This window comes from Archocentrus centrarchus, chromosome 20 (genome assembly GCF_007364275.1).
Source record: "Archocentrus centrarchus isolate MPI-CPG fArcCen1 chromosome 20, fArcCen1, whole genome shotgun sequence".
NCBI classification, from domain to species: Eukaryota; Metazoa; Chordata; class Actinopteri; order Cichliformes; family Cichlidae; genus Archocentrus; species Archocentrus centrarchus.
Window position 1 is genome coordinate 19,811,338 of NC_044365.1, and position 23,885 is coordinate 19,835,222.

Sequence of the window (23,885 nt, forward strand, 5' to 3'; positions counted from 1 at the left end):
ATGTTTTGTGAAACTGTGTTGTAGTACTATAACTTGTGAGGGGGAACGCTTTTTAAATCTTATGTTGATGCAAAAACCTAGGAAGTATGTCTTATTGAATTTGACTGCCCATGCATTTTTTTTTATGGCCCAGTGGCCATTACAATAAAAGTTATGGCTTTATCCCTGTTCATTTAGATGTGGGCTTCAAAAATAGCTGCCTAGTTTTGATCCAAGGTAGCTGCCAAGATGCCAGTCTTGCTTATAGAAAGACTTTATGTTAGCTTGGTTTAGCTTGCCCCACTAACTAGCAGGATAAGCTAGTTAAGCATACGCTGCCTCACACCTTATGACAGCTGCCATAAGCGTCAGCAACCCCAGGACCCAAATGTGTTAAGCAGAAGAAGATGGAAGAATGGATGAATGGATAGTTTTGCTTAATTTAATCATGTTTGGTTAAATTTTTTTACTGTGATACAATAGTGGATATCAGCATGTTTGGAACAGTAACATACTATAAGTGTTGCTTTACATGTATGTAGTAATATTCGCTCTTGTTTATTTTTGATATTCCATACATTTTTTACTGTTTAAACTGGCTGGTGGCTGGTGAGAATTTTCTATCTCCAGCACTTTGTGTGAAAGAGGACTCAAATGTGGGAAACTAGGAGACATGGAAATCTTTAATCCAAAACAAGCAGTGGTCTTGTACAGGTAGTCAGCCAGTAAAGTGACTATTTTCAGCAAGGGACTTACAAAAATTCAAATGCAAGCAAAGGCCATACATAAGAAAGAAATTTAACGATGGAAAGGGAGAAGTGAAGGGTTTCTCTCCACTCAAAGTCAGCCAGTCAAAATCAAGTTTTGTCTGACTCTGTTTGAATTGTCTGCTTTCACTCATTTGGTGTTTGCTACATTCATATGATGTTTAGACTAAGTTGGGAGCAAGTGCAAAAAAATGTTGATAAATTTGATCTGTCACTAAAATAATTGCAAAACACTGGTGCCATGCTTGGGGCCAGGGACACCTTAGCATTGGTAATTTTGTATACACATTGCATTTGAAACAGCTCTCAACAGCATTTAAAAAAAAATGATAAGAACTGCATCTACTCACAAAAGCATGATGGAACATGCAGATGTAATTTTATTATGTAATAATTTTTAATATATTCATTGTGCATTTATATTACGCCCCTTCAAAGCAGTCAAGTGCATTATAATAACAGTTTGCTTTTGTTGTAACTCACGAGAAAATAATTCAATAGGAAGCAACTCAAAGTATCACAAGAATATTTAAGAATGAGTACTTAAATGTGGTTATGGTAGACATTTTAATCGTATTTTTTAAATCCTGCTGCTGGGGCACAGGAAGAGATGAGCCACTGTATAGCTGAGGTGTCTGAAGAGCATTATGCTCTCAACGGGTAAGAAAATCTCATCAGCACCATATCTTTCTGCTCTTTTTTTTCTCCTACATATATATACAGGCCACAATGCATGATGGTCTTGGTCATAGTGTACAGCTTGTGTGCATATAATGATTTAGTAGTGCACTACAGTGGGAATTTACAGTATAGATGAGATTTTGACCAGCACTATAAGGTGGTGGATGCATGATATGGTGCACAGGTGGACACACCCATCTGTTACTAGTAACACTGTTACAGAGTTAGTTATAGCGGAGGGTCCTGTGATAAAGCTGTTAATTCCAGCTGTGTTTTCTTCTGTTATGACATGGCAAAATACCCACAGTTTTTTTTTTTTTTTTTTTAAAGAAAGCCTAATATAGATCAGTAAGTTTTTTTTTCCCTTTCCTTTGGTACCTGCTGCTTCTCCCACTTTCACAGTTTGTCACAGCTGCAGTAATTTATTGGATTTTGTCATTGTTTATCTTTCTTCTTTTTTTTTTATATTACAGAAACCATGAACTCTGCCTTTTATTCTCCCCAAAAGTGATACGTCAACATTGACAGCATCTACTGCCACTTGCTGTTTTGTGTGTTTTTTAGTTACATCAAAAGATGCTTTGACTAAGGTGTTACTATGGAAACCACACTTTTGCCTGATCTCAAAACCCAGCAGTTTGGGACAAGGTGTTTGTATGAGTCCCAGCTCATGTGAGCACAGAGTATCCCAGCTGCCAGCTTGGATATATTCATGGAATTTGAATCTTCTGAATCATGGTGGGAATGTTCATGCTACCAAAGAACCGCACAGTTATTGGCTGTTGCTGTTTTTTTTAACTATATTTTCTGATGTACTGTGAGTCTGTTGTTTGTAACTTAGCACATCAATAAAATATCTGGCTAAAGCTTAGTTCATAAATCCACCTTGGGCAGCCAGAACCTGCTGATCCCTGCTCCTCCGCCTGCTGGTGGCCCACAGGAGAGCGGACATATGTCCACACTCTTGTGGTCCACCACACGCTTACCAATGAGCCCCAGGCCTGGATCCAGATTGAGGCCTTGCTCTCTTTGTGAAGGCTCTGGGTACCAGGGTTATAATAGTTTTGGATTTTACATTATAGTTTAGTTTTAGTTAGTTTTTACTTTTTTTTCTCTAATTCAGTTAGTTTTAATTAGTTTTCAGAGTGGTTTTGCTCGTTTTTATTAGTTTTTATTTTTGGTTTCATGCTTAGTTTTAGTTAGTTTCAGTTAGTTTCAGTATTAGTTTTAGTATTTTCATACCTAATCAGGTGCAAGATTCAAGGCGCAAAAGTGACTATTGTGTAATGAAAACTTGACAAAAGATACAGTTTAAAGAAATATAGTCAACAACCAACTGTTCACAAGACATGCTAAATTTGTGTAATATTAAGGACACACATGAGCATAATCAGGGAGAAACAAAGAAAAACATGAACTCCCAAACTCAATAAATTCTACAATAAACTCCACAATAAACTTCAGCATCAGTGCAGCAGATTAATAACAGCTACATGTGGTGTTAAACAAAAACAAACTCTTTGAAGGAGTCAAAGCTCAAATCCAGCTGCATCCTGATGTTCTCACCACCTGAAGCTGCTTCTGTTTTGGAGCTAGCTTGGTTAGATGCTCGCTGATTAAACCTGCAGGGTCTTTGCGGCCTCTGTACACAACCTACAGAAGTTGCCGACCTCATGTCCGCATTTATGCTTGTGTAGCTGGATTGTGTGTGTTAATTACCTTGTGGTCGTGTGCAGGTGTTTGTACTCAAAGAACCTCCATACGGGACTCGGCAGACCGCAGCCATTACTTTGCGGACCAGCGCGGTGAGCGCACGCACATGCGCACTCACACAGTTGTCCTGTGGCGCTCCCAGCTTAAACTCGGAGAGCGGAAACAATGATTTCATATCAATCCACAAGGCTTAAAAACCCCCCCAAAAAAACAAGTAAATGAAAGTCAGTTTATCGATAATTTCAGTTAGTTTTAGTTAGTTTTGTAAACTCACAATTCAGTTTTAATTAGTTATCGTTTTTTCCTTTTAATTATAGTTTTTATTTATTTCAGTTAACGACAATGTTTTTTCAATTTCAGTTTTCGTTATTTCGTTCGTTTTCGTTAACTATAATAACCCTGCTGGGTACCCAACTTCATTTCTCTATAGGTCTTTTGAAACCCACTTGGTTTGGCCCTTCTCCCAGTACCAGCTTTCCTTGGGAGAGTCTACAGGGGCAAGTGGTCCTTAACAGGGACCACTTGGGCATGTACATAAAACCTCTTTACCTCCTCACAGAAATGTTAGGATTCATGGTGGGGACCTGACCAGGATGCCATCGCGCCTTCCCAGGTGAGGTTTTTCTGGTGTGTCCAACTGGGAGGAGACCTGGTGCATACCCAGGAAATGCTGGAGAAAATGGTTCTCCAGACTGTCTTCAGATCACCTTGATATCCACTTGGTTTCCACTTTGTATACTTGGTATGCTGCCTGTACCATACTAAGGAGACAGTAGATGGATGGAATGACTAATAATTGTTGAGTTTGTAATTTATAAATAGAAAAGTAAGATGCAATTTTATATGATAATCATAAAATGTGCTTCAAAATATTTAAAATAATTTTAATTAATCAAGTAAGTCTAAAAATAGGCATCAACCTAATAAATAAGGTGACCAAATAGTCACAAAACCTCTTCTGAATTATCCTCATTTGTTGCATTAAGTATATGGACAGGGCTGCAAATGCATGAAGGCATAACTCATTTTAAAGTAGTCATCAGTCTAAACTACATTTTACACGTTTGCCATAATAAATGCCTTATTTACTTTAAATTGAAAGAACTAGTTGGATAAGATGCAAAGAGGGTTGTTCATTTAAAAACTACAGATAACAGACCATGACATTTTAACAAAGTGGCACCAGGGGCAAAATGCATTAACAAATCATTGGGCACTAATTAAAGCCTTAATAGCCAAAGCTCATTAATTGAAACTTTTATCATCTAAACCCTGAAACAGATCTCAATCATGAAACATCAGTCCTTCGCAACATTAAAACTACTGACAGGTGAAGTGAATTGCATTGCTGCTATAACGTCTGTCAGTTAAAATGTAAGGCCAAATTTTGATGGGTAGACAACTTGTTCAGGGCATCTCCAAAAGGTCTTGTGGGGTATTCGCTGAATATAGTGATTATTACTTATAACAAGTAGAAACAGGCACAGCGTCGTGGTTTCACTGATGCACATGGGAAGTGAAGTGTGGCTCATGTCATTCAGTCTTATAGAGGAGCTACTGCAGCTCATATTGCTGGGAGTTTTCAGATTAATTATGATGCAAAGGTGCTAAAACACACAGTGCATTGTAGTTTGCTTTGTGTGAGGCTACTCAGCATGGCGACCCTTGTCCACCACTAAAAACATATGTATCAGCCATATATTTCCTTACCCCACTTCTCCCAAAAAGAACTGAATAGAAAATAAGATAATGACATTTAATAAAGTTGAAGATACAAAAATGAACTACATGTGCACGCTACAAATAGAAGTAATGTATTTCAACAGATCTGTTTTCATTTATATGTTTATGTGCATGCACAATGTGTATCAAAACTAACACTGCAATGGCTGCAACTGCTGTTATTATAATTCTGCTGGATAACCTTGGTTCCCAGTATTTAAGTAGCTGTTACTGACTTACACCAACTACCCAAACATTAATGCAGACCACGGGCACCCCTTCATGGCGATGATATTCCCTAATGCAAGTGGCATCCTGCCCCACTGCAAACATTGGTCAGGAATGGTTAGAAGAACATGACTAAAATCTGAAGATGTTAACTTGGCCTTTCAAAGTCTCCCAAGTCTCAAACCACATCTGTGGGATGTGCTTGAAAAACAGCATACAGCTTTCAGAATTTAAAGCATCTGCAGTGATTGTTTTGGCACCTGATAATACAGAAAAAAATCAGAGGTCTTGTAGAGTCCATTGATGGGGTCATAGTTATTTTGGCAGAACGAGGGGCACGTTGTCTTGCTCTTCTGGTCTAAGAAGTCTGGGGTTGGCTGCAAATGGGAATGAGGAGGGAATTTACTAATCATAAGAGCTGTGGTTTGATCCCCAGCTCCTCTAGTCTACTTTTCTTTTTTTTTTTTTTTTATAAGGCCGTTATTTTTGCCATTCCCACTCTTGCAAATGGTGCTGTATGACAAATGTGACATCACATCCACTGGTGCAAAGCTGAGAATTGATGCCATTTTTGCTGGTTATACACCTCCAGGTTTTTGTATTGCTGCTGTCTCAAACGTGCCTTAGTAAAGAGTATAAATGGATGTGGATGTGTGATGATGTCACCGTTGATACGTAAAGTGACGGTATACTGTAAGCATCCTTAGGCAAGATACTGAACCCTGAGTTGCCCCAATGCATCTCTTGTATTTTGGAGAAAGTTAAAACAGACATTTTTGGAAAAAATGCAAATAGTGTTTGTCAGTTAAAGTTAGTATTTTCTTTATTCTTTTATTGCCAAAATGTGGGAGAACAGTTTAATAAAGATAAAAATGGCATATTCTGATTGGCTAAAATTAGGGTTAGTGTTTGGGTCATCACTAATGATGACTTAGACTTAAGAGGATTAATGTGGTTGTTCACACTATACATCCATACTACAGTTCAAGCTGGGGTCTGAAATCTATGCTGTAAATCCTGGAAATCGGGAGACCAAAGTTATCTGTTAATCCTATAACAAAATAAAACCAACATGAATGTCAGTGTTCAAACAAGCATCAAAGGAGTTAAAGGTCAGTGCAAAGTCAGCCACAGATTTATTTGCAGGGAAGCAGCTGCAGATTTTGCCTGATTAAATAGATAACAGGGTTGATTTGCCCGCTCACTGTGGAGGGGGAGGTGTTGTGTGTTTATATTCCTCCTGATCAAATAAGAAAGAATATATCTGGTGATATCTGTTGCTCAGTTTTCTTTCCTCTTGTGTCGGCTGGTGTTTATGTAAAATATTGTGTGCAACAAATTTGAAGGTACTGAATGCTGGATCAGAGAAATGCCTTTTTTCATATGCGCACATCATCTCGGTGTCATGATACTCGTCCTGCCGAGCTATAACTCTCCAGAGCATGTCTTCCACAAAGTTTAAAGTCGGTATAGATTTTCTAACAACACTCGCCGCAGGCTGTGCTCCATTTTTAAGTCTACCGAGAGAAAAAGCCTGTAAGTGGGCTGAGGTCACTGAGAGACAGTTCAGGGTTTCTTGTAGATTTGAAATATTTTGTCAAGCTTTTTTTTTTTTTTTCTTTTTCTTGTATAGTTACACATATAGTATATGGCATTATGCAACTGTCTGTTGGTTTGTCCTGTGAGCTGCACCTGTGAAAGAGACATATGCCACACCAGAGAAAAGATTTGTCAGAATCAGAGGGGCTGACCTTCAAAATCACACATGCTGACCTTCTCTTCACAGAGCTTTAGAAAGCTAAGTAAGTGTAAATCCTCAGCAGCTCTGTTAGAAGGTCCTGCCTGGCTCAGCTGGTTGAAATGGAACAAAGGGTCCAGCCTTGTGGAGCTGCCATTGTTGAGCATCTTGTTGTGATCTAGCCACAGGTAATGGTGTCTCTGTCAGGCTGATTTCTGTCTCAGGAGGAAGAGATGAGACATGAGGTGGACAAATGGCTCAAATTTTGCTTTATAACATATTATAACCTATAAAAATTTAGCATGGATTCACACTGGATGTTAAAGAATCCAGTTAGCTGTCAGCCACATCGTTAGATCTTTTTTTTATTTGCTTATTATTATTTTATTTTATTTTGGCAGACTGGTTTCATTAGAAGTTAAGCTGAATTAGCCGTTGGTAGTTCAGTCTTTTGATTATATCCACAGATGTGCCAGCAACTACCTTTGTGCCTGAAGAAAGCTTAAAACATAATGACTTTCAGGCAAGCTTTGGGGCATCTTTTTCCATGATTTGTAAGCTGATTGATGGATGTTTACTAGCACTAAATTTTCACCATTACATCCGTTGGAAGTGTAAGTAATACCTAATCTAAAACTAGGATCTGTGCGCCCAGATTTGAGTGCAATTTGATGCAGATTGGTGTGATTTGATGCTGTGGATTTTAAGGTAGCGTAACTTAACTGCCTTTATGAACTGCGTGTCACCACAGCTGCAGTTGCATTTGTTAACCATGAGTAAGCAGGCCAAATAAATGTGCCAGATAGTAACTAAAAGCTCGTACTGTACTGTCCTTCTCCATTCCTTTATTCTTTGTCTCACATTTCTTAATCCACATGCCTCAGTTCAACTCTCCTAATCTGAAAAGCTGCTGTTTAGAAAACCATCCAAGAAAATGCTGACCATCACAAATAAATAAATAATATAAAAAAAGGTTTGTTACTTTGCTCTAAATCTTCAACAGTGGGTTTCAAGTGGCCCTACAACACTTTGTACTGGTTCTAGGCCTTTTTGTTGTTTTAGGGTTTTGATTTCCTTGGGAATGTAATTGAGTTTGGGCTTCTGTTGAGAGTTTATTGATTTTTCCAAGTGTTTCAAGTTCTGATTTCTGCATTTGTTGAATGTTTGGGTTTGTGTTTTGATTTCTTTATTCTAGCTTGCAAGCTTTATTTTCTGTATACATCTTTGAGTCTTTGATTCCTGCGTTTCCTTCTGGTTATTTCTAATGATGAGTTTCAGTTTCGCGTCTTGTGTTTCGGTTCATGTCTTTGTTTCTTTTAGTAGTAGCTTAGGTTCTCTCAGTGTTTCCCTGTTGGTTTCTTATCTTTGTGTTCATGTCTTTGTCTTCGAGTGTTCCCTCATCTCTGTTTTTGTGTTTAATGTGAGTCTTCTTGTCTCTGTGTTTAGAGTGTGTCTTTTGGGTTACTTTCTGATTTACTTTGAAGGTTAGTTTTCTTTCATGTCCTGTCTTAGTTTTACTTTCTGTCTCTGTCTTCCCCTGATCACCTGATTGTCTCACCTGTGTTAATTATGTTCAGCTATAACTCATTCCCCACCTGTGTTCTGCTGTCTAATCATTCCCCTGTGTATAAACAGTCCTGCTTACCTGCACACAGGGAATTGTCTGTTGTGTTTCCTTGTGTGCACTTGCTGTAATCGACCTTTTCTCTTTTCTTTTTTTTGTTTTTAAATTTTTGGAGCTGGAGGGACTTGTGTTGGTTTTCTATCATGAACTTTTCAGCCTAAATTAGTATCCTGGTTTGAGTCCCAACTTCTGCGCTCTCCACTTTTGTGATACGCTTTTCCTTTTTTTCTGGCTAATATATATGCTGTTATAGTGGTGGGTGTTATTATAAAACATGACCAATGTTTCAAACAATGAGGTCAGCATATATGAAAGTCCATAGTATAAAGACATGCAGTCAGTGAGGTTAGGTTAATTGGTGATTCTAAATTGCCCGTGTGACTGTGAGTGTGCATGGTTGTCTGTCTCTTTATGTTAGCCCTGCGGCAGGCTGGAAACCTCTACAGGGTGTAACTTCGGTGCTATTTTGGGGCCTAGTATAAGATAAATAATGATTGTTTTGAATTGTGAATCATGCAAAGCTCCTCTAGTGGAGACCACAAATAAAAACAAGGAGCTAGAAATGACGCTGGTCTCTTTTAATGTTGTCCTTCCATCCTGCAGGGGAGTGGTTCGAGTGGACATTAATCTACAGGATGTTGATATCGACCAATGCTCCTCTGACGGCTGGTTTGCTGGAACCCATCAATGCAACTTGACCACTATGGAGGTGAGTGCGCCAAGCATGGGGGATAGATTGATTTGCTCAGTTAAACTGAACTGTAATCCACGCCAACCATGTCACATCTACACGAGGCTCTAAATGGAAAAGCAGTAAATCTGTATGTCTTGTGACAAATAGATGGGGATCTGATTCACCTTTAATGCTACTGTTAACAAGATATACCCACTAGACTACAGTATGAAGTGGTTACAAAGAATCACTTGATGTTTATCCGTACAAATATATCCCATGGTGTGCCAAGGCTGCAGGCAAGATTTATGTTTTCATCACACAAGAAGCTTTGTTAAAGGCAGCTGCAGCTCGTCTCACTTGTTACCTCTATCAAGGTTGTGTTGTCATGAAATATGATGTGTTTGTCTGAGACTGAATGCATAACTTTGGGTGAAACTACGTGGACAGAGATGAGCCAAGTAATTTTGTAGTCATTAGGCCACTGATAGTGATAAAGTATACAGACCTTATTGGTTCAAATCTTAAGGGTTTGCTTCTAGGGTCACAAAATATATTTAACTCTAAATATAAGTGATGGGCATTGAGACGGCGCATTAGAATCATGTTCAGCACTGGCAGAGGAGAAAATAGCTCTGGTCATTTTTAAAATGAAAGATGTCGTGTCTCAAGGCCCTATTGGACGAGACGTTAAAAGTCTCAGTGCTCTCATTTTTAAGAAAATGTCAGACATCCACTTTCACCATTTTGAATAACTGTTGACTTGGAGTTAAGTTTCTGATCAAATAGTCATATTCCTTGGCTTGTTTTGGTCTAATTCATGAGGGAAATTTTGGGTCTTTAGTTGCTAATTGCTCCACTTCGTTCACCAGCTGGCTGCTAGTGTTATCCGCCTGCTGTGTGGTGCAGAACAGGTAGCAGCAGCACCTTCTTGGAGCTGGAAGATGCTAAAAAACACTCTGTGGAGGTTTGTGTTCATAAGTATGCACTTTAATTAATCATCATCAAGTGTGAGCACCTTTATAAAAGCAGACATTTTGGCAGTTTGTTGGTCTGACCCATTCAGGTGTGCGGTAATGAATCTGCCCAGAAGTGGACGTCCCAGCAAATTCATCCCAAGGACAGACTGTGCAATGCTCAGAGAAATTATTAAAAACAAAACAACCCCCCCCCCCCACACACACACACACACACAAAAAAAACACCTAAGAACTACATAGCAGACTGAAATTAGGTCATGCAGCAGGACAATGATCCCAATCAAAGCAACAAATCTACAACAGAAGGTCTGAAAAAGAAAAGAAACAAGGGGTTGCAATGGCCCTGTCAAAAGAAAGACCTCAAACTTAATAAAATGCTGTAGTGAGATCTTAAGAGGGCTGTGCATAAACTGAGGCAACATTGTAAAGAGTGGGCCAGAATTCCTCCACAACAATGTGAGAGGCTGATAAAATCATGGGGTGTGCTTAGTCTAGATCAATGCACATAAGTGTGATAAGAAGAAAATAACACAAATTGAAATTAAAAACACTAGAGAAAGGGCAAAAGTAAAGATTTGCAAGTCTAGTAATTAAATAATAATGCCACATTATGTGCAGGTTGTTAAATTTTTATACCTGCTGTTAATTGCAGTCTTTTATTTACCTGTCCTGCTGTCTAGCTAGCAGTTAGCCTCCTGTCCATTTCAGCCACATCCTTAAGAGCGATAGATTTTGAAGAGTTGCTGTAGATCAGGCTGCTTCATAATGTATGTGATGTAATGGATTGCAGTGAGCCCTCTTTGAATAATTAATCACTCTCTTTGTCTGAGTACTTGCACCTCTCTGTGGACAGTCAATGCCAGAGACATTTGACATAGTGCCTGTGTGTCGGGTGACTGCGAGGAGAGAAATACTTCGTTAATGGCATGGACTTTAGCTGGCTTTGCAGAATAATGATCTCCGTGTGCTCACAGTGCAGGAGCATGTCAGGAGCTGGCTTGCTCAGAGCTGAATGATGAAACTGTTGTGGTTGTGGCATGCTACAGGATGTGTCCTGTCTTGCACGACAGCTTTATCGTGCGGAGGCGCTCATTATCGCCATGCCTGCTAGATAAACGGCTTGGAAGAGGAGAGGATCTGAATATGTGGAGGTACACTGAAGAGCCAGAGTGGTTACAACCACCTCATTATCACTCAAGAATGTGTAACGCAGAGTTTGGAAGTTACGCAAGATACAAAAAAAACTGTTGATGAAGGAATCTTTGTTTCTGTTAGGGCTTCCTTCTGGTCTAAAAGTGCATGATCAGGTAACTCAGAGCTGATACAGAAAGCAGATGTTTCTCCAGCTATGAATAAAAAGCATGATTGCAGTGTAATCAAGTCTTTTAGGGTTTTGTGTGTGGTAATGTTAGAAAAAAACTTTGGAGGGGTTCCTTCTTATTTGGAAATTGGCATTCATTTAGTTTTATTTACTTTTTTGTGCTGGTATTCCATCTGCATGTACAGCAGTTTGTTGTGTAATGGGTTTCTTTGGGACCATTTTAATCTCCATGTAAGGCACACTTTCTTTGTTTTATTGGAAACAAAGCACTTTGTTATGCTGGCATTGGAGCATTCACATTTCTTTCCCACCCTCAAATGCTCTTTATAGTTGCATTTACAGCAAACCCTCATTCCTGCTTAGCGTCCTTTTTGCATGCATCACACTGTCATTATTCACGTAAGAACTACGACTTCCATCCACTGCACATCTGCTGTTTTTCATTTGCATCTTAGGAGCGACTTAAATGGCGCCATTCCAGCAATTGAATTTGACAAAATGCAGTTGCTTCTAGTCGGCCTGCAGGATTCCAGGCCTCTCCTCCCTCTCAAGCTGCTGTTTGCCCAGCCGAGCGTACAGGCAGCCCAAACTCAGATGGAGGCAGATGACATGGATGACTGATCCAACAGGCAAGCAGACGAAGGCAAAACACAATGAGGCTTGGATTATTGACAGGAAAAATACAGCAACCCCAACAGTGTCCAAAACCTGTGGTTATTTGAGGACAATGCTATTTCAAATTTCTAAATATTTTCTTTAATTTTTTTCCCCCTTCGCTTCAGTTTCATTCAGTGTTTCTCACAGATTTGGAACCTCTGTGTGAAATTATTGTTCTATAAGAAAAATATTTTATTTGCCAAATATTTTGTGACAAATTAATATCAAATAAGTATCATCAGCTGTCCGTTTAGCAACTCCAACTCCAGCACAACATCGGTGTAACTACTGTACATTTGATCCCTTCTTCATTTGCTGCAGGTTCTAGTTAGGGAGTGCAATCCAAGCTGAAGTTGAACTGCGGGATGAGATAATCTGGGGATTTCAATTCAATTCAGTTCAGTTTTATTTATATAGCGGCAAATCACAAACAGTTGGCTCAAGGCATTTTATATTGTAAAGTAAAGTCCCTACAGTAATATAAAGAAAACCCAGCAATCAAAACAACCCCCTGTGAGCTAGCAATTGGTGATAGTGGGAAGGAAAATTTCCCTTTTAACAGGAAGAAACCTCCAGCAGAACCAGGCTCAGGGAGGGGCAGCCATCTGCTGTGAGTGGTTGGGGGTGAGGGGAGGGAGACAGGACAAAAGACACACTGTGGAAGAGAGCCAGAGATTAATAATAACTAACAATTAAATACAGAGTGGGGTTTAAACACATAGAGCAGCTTAATGATATCAAAGATTGTCAAAATAGCAAACTGGCTAGCAAGCGAGTTGGCTGGGGTGAGCGGGTTATAGTAACTAAACTTTTGCTTTCAGGCAGACAAAAAATAGAAACAGAAACTGATATCGTGAGTTGACAAATGCACTTGGCTGGCTGTTAATATACTGCTGAGAATTCCAACACACAAACCGCAAAAGTCTTGAGTTACTTCTCATTTCTTTATATTTTGCTAGGAAAATGGAAAACAGTGCAGTGATTTACTGAAAGATGTCCAAACATGTGCAGACATTGTAGAATTCTAGTAAACTTGAATGTCATATTTGGTATGACCACCTTTGTTCTTCAATACAGCCTGAACTCTCTCAGGCAGCTTTCTTTAAGCAGTCTTCGGGAATAGTTCTTCAGGCTTCTTGAAGGACATTCATGATCCCGCACTGTGTCAATAATATTGAGGTCGGGGCCAATCCATGACTGATAGTGTTCCACTGTGTATTTTTCTATCCATGCTATTACTGCATTGACAGTGTGTTTGAGATCATTGTCATGCTGAAAAATGAAGCCATTGAGACTTTCCAGGTGGAATTATTCAAATTGAATAATTCCATCAATTTTAACAAGATCCCCAACAGCATTGGCTGAAATGCACCCCAAACCATGACACAGCCTCCACCGTGTTTTACAGATGGCTGTACACACTCACTGTTGTACCTCTTTCCTGAGCTCCTCCGTATATGCTGAAGTTGAACCCAAAAATTCAAAATTGGATTTATCAGACCTGTTGCTACTGATTTACAGTCCAGTTCTTGTGTAATATGACAGACCTCAGCCATTTTCCCTGTTTCCCTTATTTACTATACTATACTATACTATACTATACTATACTATACTATACTATACTATACCCACAGTGCCTTAGCAAATATCGCATCTGTTTACAGGAGCAGGCTTGTCACTATATACTGCTGTCATAAAAGTAGTAAAGCAATCAGTTTTACTATAGGCTGCATTTATTTAGCCAGGAGCAAACACTGCAACTCCTTTGATTAGGGATGCAGGTTGGACTTAAATGAATGATGATGAAACTCCACGAATCAACAGAGAAAAGCACGAAGCCCACGGATGATCAACCCCAATCTTGCCTTAATTTCCTGTTGGAAAGGTGTACACACTCTGGTTTGGGTTCTGTTCTCTCGTCCTCTCATCTCTCAGTAATGGCACCTCCATTAGTGCGTTTCAACATTCTCCAAAAGTCTAGGACTTTGCTGCCCTGGGGTCAGCTTTCATATGAGAATGTGGCTGTGGATGATGATGAATGTTTCAATCAATTAGCTTATTGCTCGGAACAAGTGGTGGGGCCCTGGGGGAATGGTACTGTGAAAGGCAGTGACACATTACCTGAATGATTACGCCACCTGCTGCAACAAGAACTCCTGACTCTGCGCTGTGCTGTTTCTTTTTCAGGGATGCTGAGTGCGAGGAGTAAGGGCATCTAGTTTTATTAACTGTAGTAAATAAACAGTGGGGGGGGGGGGGAAGACCACTAACAACACAAAACAGTGAAAATGATGACAACTCAAATTTTTGATCAGTGTAAGTATGTGTATATCCAGGTTTTATGATATGCAATGCTGAAGATTTTAAATTTAAAATAAAAGCTGTTATAGGAGAAAAACAAAAGAAACAAACAAAATAAGACACAAACTTTGAGATTATAAAGTCATAAATTTGAAAGAGAAAACTATTTCTGAGATTAAACTCAGAAATTCACATGAACAGCATTTTTAGTTAGCCTGTTAAGACGAGCTGCAGTTCAGGCCATGCAGTGGAAGGCTACGGTGCTCTTATAACTGTTGGTCATTTTTGTCTTAATTTTCTGCTTTTGCTTGTCTTTCTGGGTGTCCTACTCCACACATTTACATCATTTTCAGAAAACACAGAAGTAGAAATTCAGATTTCAGTATGTGTTTGTTGAAAGGTTTGTTGGGATTTTGCATTCAAATTCTCTTCTGAGTTGAAAAACTCCAAAAAAAAAAAAAAAAGTAGCTTATTCTGTCACTTGGACTGACTGGATCCACTATCCTGGTCAAAATATACAAAGCACATTCATGAAAGCGCTCATAAAATAGGTGCTGGAAGGGGACATTTTGTGGTTTTTTTGTGCACTCAGCAGCATGTGTGTTTTATTTTTGCCTCACTGCGGTGCTCTGTCTGCTGCTGAAAAGCTGAAGTGGTTATTTGGGCTCTGTCTTTTGAATCGCTGTTATATCTTGACCTTGGTTCACAAGGTTGTCCTGCCCCAGCCTGCTATCATCTCAATCACATGCTGATTCCTCTGCCGTGCACCCAGCGCTGCTGAATTAATAACGCCATCAGTGTGAAACAACTGCTGCCAGCCTTCTGCTCTGGCTTCTCTCACCTTCTGCGTCTCTGCTTTTCTGTCTCTCTTGCTTACTTACACACTTGTTGTCATCATGTTAGGACATTACATTGGCTTCCATTCATTTCCTGGAAGTTCACCTCCCATGACCACTTGCGTCTCAATCTCCAAAACCTACCAACAAGTTTTAGTCCAACAATCAATAATTAACCATGTGGAGAACAGATTTTATTGTTTTCTTATCCACATATTTTTTTTCTACTCTAGCCCAAATAAATGGCTAACCTCATGCCTACAAAGCAACAGTAGTTATCAGATGGTGTGCCAAGGAGCACTGATGTGTCATGATGCCGAATTTTGTTAGTGTGACATAAAATTGTCCAAAAAAAGTTAACTTTGTGCACACTATATTTCCCCCCCAAATACTTCAAAGCTCTGAGGGTGTTTTCACATCCGTAGTTTGTTTGCTCTGGTCTGAATCATGAGTTTGTAAACGTGTAGATTTTTCCTCTAGTTTGGTTACTTTTCACACAAAGAAAACTCCAAGAGAATTCCAAGAGAACTAAAATGTATCACCGCTTACCATGTGATAAACTTCAGTCTGCTTACTAGCCAGATGTGTCTGGGGCTAGGGGAAGGCGTTCAGCTCAGACTTGCAGCTGGTAGTTCAGTTGGACAGAGGTCGGATCACATTCTCACCATAAACGACTCGCTCTGGAGTTTGTTTCGAACCAGACCGAGAGCACCTCCTCTAAAGGGTCTCAGTGTGGTTGGTTTGGTTCACACCCGAGTGTGATCATTGTGTTCACATCTGCACAAAACAAACTTCACCAAGGAGGAAAACAAACCAGAGTCCAATTTAAACAGACTAAGCAGCACAGGGGTGAAAACACCCCAAGTCATCAGCAGTGAAAACACAAACCATATTCCTATATTTTTAGAAAGGCAAACTAGACTTTGTTCCGAAAAAAATCTATAAATAATTTTTGATGTTTATCAGTTTGAATGATAATTTTCTGTGTTCAGTTCTGATTTCTTAAGGTGAGGGTTGGGGGTTGTTACCTATGATGATTAACGGTCCAGGGTGAGAATGTCGCCCAGATGACAAATGTGACATCACATCTGCTCGTGCAAGCTGCACTTTGGTGTCGGGCAGTCGTGCACCTCTCATTTTTTTGTAACCTTGTGTGGGTGTTGCTGCCACCGCAGGTTGAAGACTCACGCACGCAGTGCTAAATTTGGTCCCTTCAGTGGGAACAGATTTCTGTCTCCACATTATGATTAATGCAAACACGCATCACGCAGTCCCACCAAGCTTGAAAGTAAAACACCAGACTGGCCCCAATAGCCCCACTGGGTACCTACAGTACAACACAAGCCATTCTTGTCATGTATTGTTTCTGTGATTTACACCTCACTGGCCTGCAATCTGTACTCGCAGCCTGCCTATAACTTATAGAGATCAGACAAGTAAAAGGATACATGTTATACTGGCAGAAATGATAACATGCCCTTTATTTGCATGGCAGTGGATGCAAAAGAACATGCAAAGCTACTAATATAGTTTACTGGAGAGCACAAGATACTGTCCCTTAATTTGGCTTATTTATTTTTTTAACATTTAAAAATTACATATGATGGGTTAAACTGATGGGGCTCATTTTAAAACACTGACATTCATTAATCAGAGTGTAACAAATAAGATTGATTTGAGTTGTAATTGCATGCAAATGTTTCAGACCTCATTCTGTCCCATAATGACTTGTCTTTTGTGCTTACAATCATTTGAATATGCAAAATTGCCATTTTTTTTCTCCCCTAAATACACTATGACTGAAAGACTGGAGTTCCACTACTTTTCTCCTGGTAAAATGCCTGCTCAACACAACACTGAAAGCAATTAAACATGCAATTAAATTTTACTTTATATTCAATTTGTGTAATTTAATAGTTTTGTTTCTCGTTTAAGTGTGACAAAGGGCTCGGGAGCACGGAAAATACATGTACTTTAAGCGGAGGGTTTTGCTAATTTAAAAGTACATTATTGTTGGTCATAACTGGTTATATATCAAAATCTTCTGTCCATCCATTTTATTAGGCCATAAATACATAAAGACATGGATATCTGGTGCTGTGTGGAGTCTTGGTGTCTTTTTATGGTCAGCTTAAGTCCTTACATGCCCTACTTTTACCTTACTTCCAAACGTCATTTTTTCACTTTATCTTCATATTTCACCCGACATGGCGTATGCTCAGGAAACTCCCAGAATCCCCAGAGTGAATGTGATCCACATTAGCTGAGCAGCGTTGAGCAACATTTATCTGCTTGTTTCTCTGACAGCTTTCCAGTCCAAGTGTTTCCTCTGCACACATTCAACAAAAACGCTTCCCTCTTCATGCACAGGCCCGCCCGCGTATTGTAAGATAAAAATAGCAGTTGCTTTAGCACCTTGGGAATTCCCCTGCTGTTAGAGACTCGGCATCGTGGCGGGGCAGGGATTCCCTTAAGGTGCACATGTCAGGAGTCACAACAGGCCACGGCCCTTTCAACCTGCGCATTTTGGGTGAAGAGGAGCAAGTTTTGATTAATTACACTCCTTGCTTTGTTGCCTGTTGAAAGAGTATGTTGGAGCCTATAAATAGGGTAATTGCTAATTATCTACAGTGATCTCACCAAAAGCTGTGATTATCCTCCAGAGTTGATAAGAGTCTTTGACAGAAAGGAAATTCAGTTTTTTGGAAATCTTTTTGTGCCGGTGAGGTACAGAGCATTGTAGCAACGGAGGAATGAGAACTTAAAAAGGTAAAAGATAATATAATTCTGTTCCAACTGTTGAAACAAAGATTAAAGAGTTTCTTAAGGATGAACAGAGATGTAGATCCATCTGTACCTCTGCAGATGGAGTGTTGCATAGATTTGTACTGGAAAAGTAGTTTCATGAAAATCATAGTTGTATATGCAAGCTGGTGTGACCTATTGTTATGTTTTAAAGTAAAGCCACCTCTTGCAGCAGTGTGAAGAAGTGCATGCAAATTGCACATTGTTGTCATCACCTTTAATAGGGCAAAACTGGTAACATAGACTCTAGAGATTTTAAACATGTGCTTAATGTTGTAAAAAGGATGTTTTAACCAAACAACATTTTTCTCCGAAGCACCCAAACTGCAAAACCTAAAAATAGTCCCAAACATGACTCAAACTCCAGTCTCCTGCTTGAAGGTTGGGTGTGTTTGCCACCTAATCTGGACTTTTTTGCTCTTTCAAACTGGAAACACTCCTACCAGTTGTTTCAGGAACACTTAAATGCTTCTTTTCATAGAAGGAAAAAAAAAACTATTGACATAACTGTTCAGTTATAGGACTTTTTGGTTTCTGTGAGGAGAATGCATGATCTCCCTGTCCATGTGCAGGTTTTCTCCAGGTAGTTTGTCTTTATCCAGCAGTCCAACGACATGCATGTTTAGGTTTATTGCAGATTCTAAATTGGTATTAGCTCCCCTGCGACCCTGGATTGGATAATTGGTTAAGAAAATGGGTGGATGAACAACCCAGTCACTGACACTCTGGTGAGAGATTTTGATATGTTCTGCTAGGGGCTAATAGCCTGTTCTTCTTAGCTATTCACCCCGAGGCTGATAGGTCATTAACAAGAGATCACCATAGTGCTCTGTTCTGGTTCCTCTAGCTGGCTCCAAGGAATGCCATTTGTTTCTTGATGTCTGTCCGGAGATCACAACACCAGGTGTGTGTTGATCAGCCTCTTTCACTCTTCCCTTGTTCTTGGTCAGACAAAGGATGTCTGGTCCTATAGCTTCTGAGCACTCTTGGTTTTCACTACACAGTGTCATTTACCTCCAAGATGTCAAAGGCCCTGTCAGCATCACATTTGAAAACAAATGAAACATTGTCTTCATTTCATCTAAATATACCTCCGAAATACTGCGGGTTCTATTTGTTATTCTGTCAACTCAGGATAAATAAATCCAGTGATGAACAAAATGAATCCAGCTACTGGACACAAATAAGATACTCTTTGTGCCACAGTGTTATCTATTCAGTGGTGTTCCATATGGAAACATCAAGGTAGAGGGCTGTTGGCCATGACGCAGCGGGACGAGAGATCACAAGACACTTATGGTTTTAACTGTGGCTCGGTGCTCCCGGCAGTGCAGGCCTTCTTTAACTGCTGTCCCACTAATTGGCTACATGGATAATGCTGGAACTCTAAATTTACATGGAAACACTTTGAAGACTTGAATACAGTTGGCCCTGGGCAAAGTCTAGCATCCCCTCTGCCCAGCCATAGCAGCACAGTGTCAGCTGAAGCAGAAAGCAAACAGTCGGTCCAGGGAGGATAAGAAATGGGTTGAATGTAAAGGTAAAACATTTGTCTAGGGACCCATGAGATTGGGTGTAAAATGAGTGCAGCTGAGTGGTTACAAACAATAGAAATGGGCAATGAAACAGTGAGGGATACAGGCAAAAAGATAAAGTAATGGCAGCTACACTTACATGGCAGCAGGCTTCTTTTCACCCACATCCTTTACTCCTCCTGGAAGATCCTGATGCCAAAGGCTACCTGATGATTCTGACTGCTTTTATTCATAACCCTTCATTTGCTGTTGTAAACTACCTGTGAGCTTTACATTAGGAGAACATGGGAAAGCACTTATATTTGCACAGAAAAAAAAAGAACAGAATAGCCTCAGTCCAAAAAGGTTCCATGTTACTTCACAGATCGTGAAATTCATCCTTTCAGTGCAGTTGCTGTTATCCGTCTACGTTTTGCATGAACGAAAACTGCAGCACACTCAAATGTGTCAGAGAAACAGTGAATTTGGGGATTTTAAAATATCACTGCAGATCAAAAAATTAATCTGAAGCGATCTGACACTTCTAGTCCCAGGCCCTCATCACCTGTGACCCTGTGCCCACTGAAGATGCTTCAGATGCTTTTTTCAGTGCTTATGTGTGTGTTCATGTGATGGACGGTCTGATGCAAGCTGCAAGAATCACTTGCATTGTACAGTGTAGATAAATGTGTCTGGCCAGTTCACTTTGACACATACATAAGCTGCAAATGTGATTATGAAAGCAATATCCATGTAGTGTCTATTATGTGCACTAAGAAGCTGTATGTGTTTACTCAGCTCAGCCTGATGGCAATGTTAAGCTCCCCCTAGGCAAGACTGTTTATCTTGCTGGTGTTAAGGCTTTGGTTTTTGGACTGTACCCAAAGCGAGGCCTTGCTGTCAGTGCAGCTCCACTCCGGTTAAACTCCTGCTAGTTGACCTCATTTAAAGGCCTGGCTGCCTGTCTAGCTGTCCCTCTGAGCATGGAGCCACAGCCATCCAGCAGTCTGCACTGTCATTGCCACTGTGTAGATTTTGTGTGTGTCGCCTCTGTGTTTGTTGGTGAGTCTGCACAGGCCTTAAATTTCAGAGCCAGACCCAGTGCCAAGATATATTGCCCCATCTTTGCCCTAAAAGCTCCAAAACAAAAAGAAAAAGAAGAAGAAAAAAACAGTACAATCCCAGCCTGAAGCAAAAAAATTTGACGTCAAACACTTTCTCCTTCTGACCTCTCTCTTATTCCATCCTCTTAAAAAAAAAACAAAAAAACCACAGAAAAGTACATCTACACAAAACTGTGAATTATGTTCTTGCTGGTCTAGCTAATTCATTACTAAAGGGGGCTGTTTATGCTCATTTCCAGATCAATAAGTAGCTTTGCTTGATCTTTAGTTCAAAGTAATCCTTATTTTTTTTAAACTGGCCCCTCACTTCTTATGTATCTTCCTCCTCCCATCAAGCCACCTTTCTTCTGATTGGCTGCCTCTTGCAAACAGAAGGTTTAAAGAGCAGGTGAGTGTAGAAAGAACGCATCAGTCTGAGGCTTTAGAGCAGTTGGAAGCCTGAGCTTGTGGTTCATGGGGATTATTTGCACAATGCATGCAAAAAATTATGTAAATTGTGTAATCACCATAAGATTTTTTTGTAGCAAATCACAGATATGACACACAACTATTTTTGTTAAATAGCTGTACATTTTTGTTTCATAAAACAGACCTCATTTAAAAAAAAACAATATTTTCAGATAAAATAGAGTAAAATATGGAAATCACTCAGTGTTGAGGGAAAAAATGGAATTACCTTGTTGTTTGCATTTCTAAAACAAATGCCTGCACAAATCTAAATGTGCTAAGCTGTCTGCTCTGAAAAGAGCGCCTGCAGACCATAACAAGCGTTTGCTCCTGCCTGACTGAAAGGAAGCATCTCCCAAACAAGGGAGCTGTCAGATGAAACACTGGATGGGATTATGCAGTTTCTTCAAGAAGGAAGTCCAACGCAGTAAGGACAAACAAAATAGGAATGTTATAAAAGGAAAACATACAGGGAGACAGATGACTGTAAGCAGCATACCTTGGAAATGGAAAATGGACAACAAAATGCAAGAAAACCAAATGGGCAGAAACACAAGTCAATGTTTGTGACAGAACAGAAGAAATGCAACTGACTTTTAAAAAACAATCTTCCTTCAAATTAAAAACAAACATGCATCCTCTAATTTCCCTCATGCCTGCACACACATCTCGAGCTGGAAATTTACAGCACGCCTCACATGCATGCAAACAGGGTAAATTGCCCTCCTCCTTGTCCTCCTCCTCCTAACCTGCTTTCTGTGTATTCCAGTTCAGTGTGTAATGATTGGATGATAAATTTTCCTCTGGGTTTTTGCTGAACTGCAGGATCATTACAAAAATCTACTGAGGCTTATTAGTGCTTGATTAGGTGCTGTGCAGGACCGGAAAAGTGTGGGCTATTTCAAAGTGAGGAAGAGTTTGTGGCAGGTTCTAATTACCCAACAAAATTAGGGTCGTTTCTGGTTTCCTGGTCAGGTGGAAGACTCCTGGCCTCTGCATCAATTAGTGAGATACACTTGATTTTAGTTTTTTGATTAAACCACCTCTGACGGGCACAAACATCCACATGATATACAAACTTTTATATTAGTGGCACAAAAATCACTCCTAGTATATCATTTGTTCATACTGGAGTTTTCGTTGGTACGCAATACTGCTGGATACACTATATCCACTCATCCATGTCTTTATGGTTCTTGCTTTGTCCACTGGTGCACAGTCATGTTGGAACAGGATGGGGCCAAAGTTAGGAGCATCAAATTGTCCAAAATGTCCTGGTGTGCTGATACATTAAGAGTTCCATTCACTGGAACTAAGGAGCCGAGCAATTTCATTGTACCCCCTTAAAACATCCACCATACACTGATCCCCCCTCCACCAAACTTTACACTTGGCACAATGCAATCAAACAAGTACCGTTCTCCAGGCAACCAAATCCACATTCATCCGTCAGATTACCAGATGAAGCGTGATTTGTCACTCCAGAGAACACGTCTCCACTGCTCTAGAGTCCAGTGGCGACATGCTTTACACCACTGCATTTGACACTTTGCATTGCACTTGGTGATATAAGGCTTGCAGCTGCTCGGCCATAGAAACCAATTCCATGAAGCTCTCTGTGCACTTTTCTTGAGCTAATCTGAAGGCCACATCAATTTTGGAGGTCTGTGGCAATTGACTCTGCAGAAAGTTGGCAACCTCTGCATACTATGCACCTCAGCATCCCCTGACCCCACTCTGTGGGGTCCATATCGATATCCGCACAGCTCAGACGATACACACATTTAAATCTCTATTAAAAACACATTTCTTTTCCTTGGCATTTGGCTGCAGTGCTACCTCCTTTTAGATGATTGTTTTATGGTATTTTATAGTACTTGTTTTAAACGTTTTAATTTTTAATTTTCTTATGTTATTTATTGTTCTTAATGTTTTTATTTATTTATTTTTATTTTATTATTTTATTTATTTATTTATATATTTTTATTTTTATTTAGTATAGTCCTTGGGGTTACAGATCTTGTACAGCACTTTGGTCAACGTCGTTGTTTTAAATGTGCTTTATAAATAAACTTGACTTGACTTGACTTGACTGTGAGTTTACATTGACTACCACTTTGTGGCCGCATTGCTGTCTTTCACTTTGTTGCAATACCACTTTCATTTTGGTCCCAGGGTTTTGTGTTAATGTTAAGATAATTCATTGCGTAGTGGTTAGCACATTGCACAAGTTAGATTTTTAACACTGTGATGTAAAAACACTGATTGCTGGAATATTTAATTATTGGTGGGGATAATGTTAAAAAATAAATAACAGAGAAATATACACCAGGATGTAAACCTCTAGTTTTCTGATTTCTCTGGTTTTGGGCACTTCTCCAGATTTTGGATCCTGGATGCAGGAATTTGCTCTGATGAGTCACAAAAGCATTAGAGAGGCCGGGTGTTGGCTGATAAGGACTTATCAGGACAGAGGTTCTGACATTAAATCTTTTTTTTTTTTTCTTGTGTGTGTGAGAGTATTATTGTACTGAAACAGGAAAGGACAAAAACTGCTGGAAGCATTCTTTCGTCTAAAACATCATCCCACAAGGAACCACGAGAGAAATCAGAAGCTATGGACGCAGAAAAAAAAAACAGGCTCCTCTATATCTGAGATATAAAAACTGCTTATTTAAATTTCTCTCATAAATTTTCTCTGGCCCTGCAGTACTGTTTGTGCTGTTGCATTTCAAATTTTGTGTTCTTATACAGCCCGAGAACATTTTTTAAATG

General features: G+C 39.7%; 1 protein-coding gene across 1 annotated transcript in view; it reads left to right on the plus strand.

Moving 5' to 3' along the window:
* Positions 1 to 23,885, plus strand: part of gpr158a (G protein-coupled receptor 158a) — a 90,834-nt gene that overhangs the window by 12,137 nt on the left and 54,812 nt on the right. Inside the window, exon 2 of the mRNA XM_030756881.1 lies at positions 9,056 to 9,161. Within this exon, the coding sequence (XP_030612741.1) occupies positions 9,056 to 9,161 (106 nt within the window). The remainder of the gene's footprint in view (positions 1 to 9,055; positions 9,162 to 23,885) is intronic.